The sequence below is a fragment of the Fukomys damarensis genome, unplaced genomic scaffold (genome assembly GCF_012274545.1).
Source record: "Fukomys damarensis isolate Sample0158 unplaced genomic scaffold, DMR_v1.0_HiC HiC_scaffold_37, whole genome shotgun sequence".
Taxonomy (NCBI): domain Eukaryota; kingdom Metazoa; phylum Chordata; class Mammalia; order Rodentia; family Bathyergidae; genus Fukomys; species Fukomys damarensis.
Genome location: NW_022900949.1, coordinates 37,375,071 through 37,382,727, shown reverse-complemented (window position 1 = coordinate 37,382,727; position 7,657 = coordinate 37,375,071). Strand labels below are relative to the sequence as shown.

Genomic DNA, 7,657 nt, shown 5'->3' with positions numbered 1-7,657 from the left:
TTGTTGTTTTGTTTTTTGTTTTTTGTTTTTTGAGACAGGGTCTCACTATGTAGTTGAGACTGACCTGGAACTCACTATGTATCCCAGGCTGGTCTTGAACTCACAGTGATCCTCCTGCCTCAGCCTCCCAAGTGCTGGGATTACAGGCATGCGCCACCACGCCAGACAAGAGCAGTATATTTTTATTGGTAGGGTGGATGGGAGAACAAAGCCTACATATTCAAGAAAGGGTGCAGCCTTGGCCACGCAGAAGTGATAAAACACTCTGGGAAGGGACTGAGCAACAACACCAAGGTGAAATAATGTGAACGTGTGCCTGGGAAGCAATGAACTAGACCGCTCTACTTCGAGCACGTGTCATGTAGGGAAGTAGTTGGAGATGCGGTGGGTGTTGAGAGAAATGCCGTAAGGGTGGCCAAGCAGAAGAATTTGAAACGTTATTGCAGGGTAGGAGGATCTGTCAAAGAAATTTAAACAGGAAGATGAGAATGGGCTAGTTAATGAGTACTCTAGGCAAGCGAAGCTTATCTATTCCTGGGCTGAAGCACTGGATACTGTTCATTATTCTTGCTACACAAAAATGCTACATCTGTGTACTTTTTTTCCCTTGTTCTTTAATTACATGAGAGTTGGTTTTCAAAAGCTAAATGCAATTGTATCAGTAGTGATTCACAAGGACCTCGAAAATCTTCCTTTGTCTGAACTATGTGTCCCCTTTTTCACTGTTTTATCTCGGATGAACTGACGTGTTAGGTTTTAGATAAACTGAGATTATCTTTAGAGCCTACTACAGTATGAAGATATAATTTAGCATCTTATATGTTTAAGATTTGTATCCTATCTACGCTGAACCTCTTTACAAAGTAATAAAGATGTTAGGATTTGAAACTTGTAATTCATGTTAAAACGGATTTATTCTTTGGAGTAAAGTGCGAGATGAAGGTATGTGGAATTTGAAAACTATACTCTGGGTTTCACCAATAAGCATGTATCGCTCTGAGGTATTAGAGCAGAAATTCCCGCACAGATAAGTTTGACTTGACTGATGTGTTGTTAGGGTAAAGTAGGAGGCTGGTCCATCTTTCCCAGCCAGTTTCGCCCTCGACAGGAGTGGCTATGTTAGAAATCTCCCAGAAGCGCATCTGTAGGGCGAGACTTCCTCCCCGCGGTCTGGGTAAGTTCTCAGGATGCCAAATCTCTTAAGCACAGTTTCCAGTGTGGGAGGCCCTCGAACCTCCCCCACCCGTGCTGAAGAGAATAAAGCAGATTGTTCCACAAGCCTAGGCAAATGCTCTATTGTGTTATTGACCTTGCACGCTTGAAGAATTCCTGCCCAAGACTGTCATGCCCTACAGGAAATTCACCCTTAGTCAGGGCCCTGAGGTCTAACTACAACTTGAAAAATATTTGCGTGTCTTATCGCTGAAGATGGTGTTGGAACGGTGATGGAACCAGTGCGGATTATAGACTTCTCACGGCCCAGTGGGGAGTGGGAGGACAATGGGTGTATGGCTTCATCCACAGGCAAATAAATGCTTTACACAACTGCTTTACCCTCTTTCTGCAGTTGTCTTGCACACTTTTTTCAATCTTAGATCTTGTATCTTAGGCAATGGAAAAGAGACTCTGGCTCTATTGCTTTGGGGAGGAGCTACTGCAGTACTAACATCTTTAGGCCTTTTTGCTTTTTCTTTCTTATATTTCTTTTTTTGGAAGCAACAATGTCTAATGGGCTTCAGTGACTAGGAGACAGCTCAATGTAATGCTAAAATACCTAGGGTCTCAAGTACCTACTAAGTAATAAGAGAACTTACTCTAACCTTTTTTTGTTTGTTTGTTTTTGTTTTTTTGAGACAGGGTCTCACTAGGTAGTTGAGACTGACCTGGAACTCACTATGTAGCCCAGGCTGGTCTCAAATTCACAGAGATCCTCCTGCCTCAGCCTCCTGAGTGCTGGGATTACAGGTGTGAGCCACCACGCCCTGCTAAATTACTCTAATTTTAGAATGAGCCTCACTACCATGGACATAGAAGACCAGCAATGAACAGCAGACTGCAGATATAGCTCAGTGGCAGAGGATGTGCCTAGCATATGCCAGGCCCTGGGCTTCATCCCCAGCACCATAAATAAATAGAAAAGATGTTTCAGCACATAAATCTTGATAATTAAAACATTTAATCATTTGGGTACAAATAACACTACTTTTTTAGAAAGTTACTTTACTGTTAACAGATACTCAAAAATGTAAGAACTGTCAAACAGGTTTTTAGATATTCTGATTTAATTTCTTTCCTGAAATTTTCACAATGATTTCACTCCCTGACTTCAACACAGTTTTTGTTCCTCCCCAATATTTTATAAATGGATGAAGTACATCACAAAAAAGAATGTGAGGAGTTAAAAGTTTCTTTTTTTTTTGGTACCGGGGATCAAACTCAGGTCCTTGCGCTTACAAGGCAGGCCACCCAACCGCTGAGCTAAATCCCCAGCCCCAGTTAAAAGTTTCTTGTAACTATAAATCAAGATATTACTGCGAATGAGGTCCCTTTCCTCAACTAAAAATTCAGCCCCATCTCTTTCATTTTTACAAAGATTTTCATGTCTTTTATTTCTACTTACACATTAGCTCTCATTTTATTCATTCACACTTCCAATATTTATTGAGTTATATACAGCAAAGGTAGATTTTAAAAATTATATACTTGTGCTTGGCTTGGTGGCTCATGCCTGTAATCCCAGCACTCCGGAGGCTGAGGCAGGAGGATCTCTGTGAGTTTGAGACCTGCCTGGGCTACATAGTGAGTTCCAGGTCAGTCTCAACTACCTAGTGAGACCCTGTCTCAAAAAACCAAAAAATAAATAAAAATTTAAAAAAAATACATACTTGTAAGGAAGCAAGAAATGAATATAACAATACAAGCCAGCATTTGGCCCTGTAGCAGTGATACAAAGCAGGAAATTCAAGCCGGGTGTGGTGGCACACGCCTGTGATCCCAGCACTTGGGAGGCTGAGGCAGGAGGATCACTTTGAGTTTGAGACCAGCCTGTGCTACATAGTTTCAGGTCAGTCTCAACTACATAGTGAGACCCTGTCTCAAAAAAAAAAACAACAAAAACAAACAAACAAAAAACAAAAAGAAGGAAATTCAAGCATTTAAAAGAGAGAGAGAGAGAGAGAGAGAGAGAGAGAGTATTCTGGGTAGTTTTTATGGAAGAAGTTGTGTATGAACTTGACCTTAGATGAGTAGCATTTCAATAGAATTCTAAATATAAGCAGTTCTGTAATCTAAGGAAAAAATGGGAAATGTGTCTCATATATAGGGAATGATTTGCCAGAATTTAATTTACAACATTCATAGAGATATTGCAGCAGGCAAAGTTGATGAATAGATTGTTGTTTCATTTTACAAGCATTGAGGCTAAGGCTAGATTACAAATTTGCTTTTTTTTTTTCTTTTTTTTGGTTTTTTGAGACAGGGTCATACTACGTAGTTGAGACTGACCAGAAACTCACTATTTAGCCTAGGCTGGTCTTCAAATTTACAGTGATCCTCCTGCCTCAGCCTCCCAAGTGCTGGGATTATAGGCGTGTACCACCACACCCAGCTGTTATATTACAAATTTAAACTTTATTCCAATGGCATTAATTCTTGAACCTATTGAACAGATAGTTATGCAAAGAACATTGAAATTAGAAGGCAGAATCAATCAGGATCAAGTAGGGGATTTACCAAACGCAAGACTTTTTTATCTTATTTTTTTTCATTAAGTTTATTGGTACTTTTTAGGGATACAGTACAGTTACATTCATCATTGGGATCTTGTACCTTTACATGATGTACCTTGGTTCTTAATTTTTCCCCATTTCCCAGCCCTCCTTTTCCTCGCTTCTCTCTTTCCTATTTACAAATACTTTGTTTCCAACTTTTCCTTTTCTCATATATTTTATTTTCCCTTCTTACCTTTCCCCTATCCCTCCCGCTTCCCCTACTCCCTTAGACCTTTTCTTCCTATTTCACATTATTAATTATACAATTTGAACCTTACTTACACTTTTAGTTTTTCATTCTAGAGAAACTATTTGGTATTTACACGTGTGTCCTATTTATTTCACGTAAGAAGATGTCCTCAAGGGCCGGGGATTTAGCTCAGTGGTTCTGCCACCTGTCTTGCAAGCACAAGGACCCGAGTTCAATCCCCAATACCAAAAAAAAAAAAAAAAAAAAAAAAAAAAAAAAAATGCCCTCAATATGCACTCATTTAGCTACAAATGTCTCTACATTCTCGTTCTTTTTTCTTTTGGTTTTTGAGACAGGGTCTCACTATGTAGTTGAGACTGACCTGGAAATCAGTGTGTAGCCCAGGGTGGTCTCAAACTCACAGTGATCCTCCTCTCTCGGCCTCCCAAGTGCTGGGATTACAGATGTGCACCACCACTCCCAGTTTACTTTCTCATTCTTTATGGCTGAATAGTACCCTGTTTTACAGAAGAACCACATCTTTATCCAGTCTCCAATTGATGGGCAGTTGGTCTGTCTTCAAGTTTTAACTATTACAAATTGTGCTGCTATAAACAGGGGTGCACATATATCACCGTGGTATGATTCTCTCAATTCTTTTGGAAAGATTCCCAGCAGAGGAATAGTTGGGTCAAATGGGACCTCTAATCCTAGTTCTTTGAGGTATCCCCATATTGATTTCCACAGTGGTTGCACCAGTCTGCACTCCCACCAACAATGGAGAAGGGTTCCTTTCTCCCCACAACCCCACCAGCATTTGTTATTAATTAGTTGATTTCTTGATAGCAGCCATTCTTTGTGGGGTGAGGTGGAATCTCAGTGTTGTTTTCATCTGCCTCTCTTGGATAACCAGTGATGTGGAACATTTTTTCATATATTTATTTGCTGCTTTTACTTGTTTGTCTGAGAAGTTTTCTGTTCATTTCAGACACCCATTTTTGAATCGGGTCTTTCTATTTGGGCGGTCTGATGTCAAACCTTATAGGGAAGAGTCATAGTAATCCAAGAATGAACTGGTAAGGACCCTGACTAGTATGATAAAAATTTAGAATAGGGAAAATTGAGTGATTTGACAAGGGTTGAAAGGAAAAAAGAGCTGTCAGTTTTCTGAGATGAAGGACCATGTTTCTTCATTTTTCGATACACCGTACCTTGATTGGCACAGAGTAGTACTTTATGGTGAAAAATATCCTTGTTATATATTCTTCCACTTTCATATTGTCCACTTTTAAGTAATTATGCCCTGCCCAGACACTGATCACTCTCTTCTCTTCTCATTTCCCATCTTTAGCCAGCACAGCTAGTATTCCATGGAAAATGCAGACCTCAGTAACACCAAAGTGATTTTTTTAAATTCACTGAAAATCAACAAGGAAACAACCATGAAGAGTTGATTGTGAATAACAGGGAGGATGTTCTAGTGAATTGCTCTCAGTAAAAAATGAAAGAGCTTTTGAAACTGAGTTCAAATATGCCTAGAGCACAAGAGAGTCTAGGCTATTAGGGTAAGATAGCAATGCTACTACCACTACAAACTAGTGCTATTTTATCTATTAAAAACTCACGATGCACAGAAACTGATAGAGACATCTAGGAAATTGCAGGGCTTGTACAGCATGTGAACATAATTTCAGGTGCTTTGCTCTATTTCTGACATGGGCGCGGCAGCCACATAGAGGCTACATTAAGTATATTCTGTATGGTCCTAGGACTGCACAAAGAAGAACGTGCTAACTGTAGGAAAATGACTTTAAGGGAATGGCAGCTCTTTCTGCTTCACTCACTCGCGCTCAGTCTCTTGGGGAGCCTCCAACCCTCCTCGGCTCCCGGATCTCTCCTTGGAAAATCCTGCTGTAGAGCGGGGGAGGGTCATAAGAACCGTGAACCCAAGGAGAGGGACAGCTACCAAGATGTTCCGCCGGACGTCACTTCCGGGCATAGACTCCCTCCCCCGGAAGTGGGGCCTGAGGCGAACACTAGAGCCGGGCACCAAAGCCCGGAAGTCTGGCAAAGAAGTTAAGAGGAGAGAAGTGGAAGACATCACTTGGGAGCAGTTCTAAGACTTGGAAGGGAGACCTCAGGACTCTTCCCCTTATCCTGTTGTGTCCAGGGGAGAAATCCTGAACCATGACTCAGCAGCCACTTCGAGGGGTCACCAGCCTGCGTTTCAACCAAGACCAAAGCTGCTTTTGCTGTGCCATGGAGACAGGCGTGCGCATCTACAATTTGGAGCCACTGATGGAGATGGGGCGTCTGGACTACAGGCAGGTGGGCAGCATGGGCCTGGTAGAGATGCTGCACCGCTCCAACCTGCTGGCCTTGGTGGGCTGTGGTAGCCATTCCAAGTTCTCCGAGATGTCAGTGCTGATCTGGGACGATGCCCGGGAAGGCAAGGACTCCAAAGACAAGCTGGTGCTGGAATTCACCTTCGCCACCCCGGTGCTGGCTGTGCGCGTGCGCCATGACAAGATCGTGATCGCGCTGAGGAACCGCATCTACGTGTACTCCTTCCCCGACAGCCCCCGAAAGCTGTTTGAGTTTGACACTCGGGACAACCCCAAGGGGCTCTGTGATCTCTGTCCCAGCCGGGAGAAGCAACTGCTTGTGTTTCCAGGACGCAAGTGTGGAAGCCTGCAACTTGTGGACCTGGCGAGCGCCAAGCCTGGCACCTCGTCTGCCCCGTTCACTATCAGTGCCCATCAGAGTGACGTGGCCTGTGTGTCCCTGAACCGGCCCGGCACCGTGGTGGCCTCAGCTTCCCAGAAGGGAACCCTCATTCGCCTTTTTGACACCCAGTCCAAGGAGAAACTAGTAGAGCTGCGCCGAGGTGCTGACCCTGCCACTGTATACTGCATTAACTTCAGCCATGACTCCTGCTTCCTTTGCGCTTCCAGTGATAAGGGCACTGTGCATATCTTCGCTCTCAAGGATACCCGTCTCAACCGCCGCTCTGCGCTGGCTAGCTTGGGCAAGGTGGGGCCTATGATTGGGCAGTACGTGGCCTCTCAGTGGAGCCTGGCGAGATTCCATTTGCCTGCTGAGTCAGCTTGCATCTGCGCCTTCGCCTGCAATACTGCCAAGAACGTCAACTCCGTTATTGCCATCTGCGTAGATGGAACCTTCCACAAATATGTCTTCACTCCCGATGGAAACTGCAAGCGAGAGGCTTTCGAAGTGTACCTTGACATGTGTGAGGAAGACGACTTTTAAGGACCCTGGGGGCTGTGCTAGGAACCTGCAGTAACAAATTGCGGAGTTGAGCCTTGGATGTGGGGAAGTGCTGAGAGCCACCAGCCAGCGAGCACGAAAGAGGCTTGTGTCTCTTTCCACTCAGCAAAGCTGTGTCTAAGCCAACAGCTCACTTCACATTTTGATGACTGCAGGGAGGTAGCAGATCCCTGGGGCCCCTATCCGGGTGAAGATGCCCACGGGTCCAGAGAAAGTAGCATAACTTTTCCTTGAGATTGTTTTGTTTTGTTTTTTGTTTTTTGAGATAGGGTCTCACTATGTAGTTGAAACTGACCTGGAACTCACTGTGTAGCCCAGGCTGGTCTCCAATTCACAGCGATCCTCCTGCCTCAGCCTCCCGAGTGCTTACGGGCGTGTACCACCACGCCTGGTTTACCTTGAGATTTAG

At 43.8% G+C, this 7,657-nt stretch overlaps 1 protein-coding gene across 1 annotated transcript; it reads left to right on the top strand.

Annotated features, from left to right (window-relative positions):
* Positions 1 to 5,985: 5,985 nt before the first annotated feature.
* LOC104850015 (WD repeat domain phosphoinositide-interacting protein 4-like) lies at positions 5,986 to 7,453 on the top strand. The gene has a single exon (XM_033759750.1). It carries the CDS (start codon positions 6,148 to 6,150, stop codon positions 7,228 to 7,230), a length of 1,083 nt encoding a protein of 360 aa, XP_033615641.1. The 5' UTR covers positions 5,986 to 6,147; the 3' UTR covers positions 7,231 to 7,453.
* The last annotated feature ends 204 nt before the right edge of the window (positions 7,454 to 7,657 follow it).

What these genes read in the sequence shown, in the direction of transcription:
- LOC104850015 (XM_033759750.1), top strand. Translation starts at nt 6,148, where the DNA reads ATGACTCAGCAGCCACTTCGAGGGGTCACCAGCCTGCGTTTCAACCAA.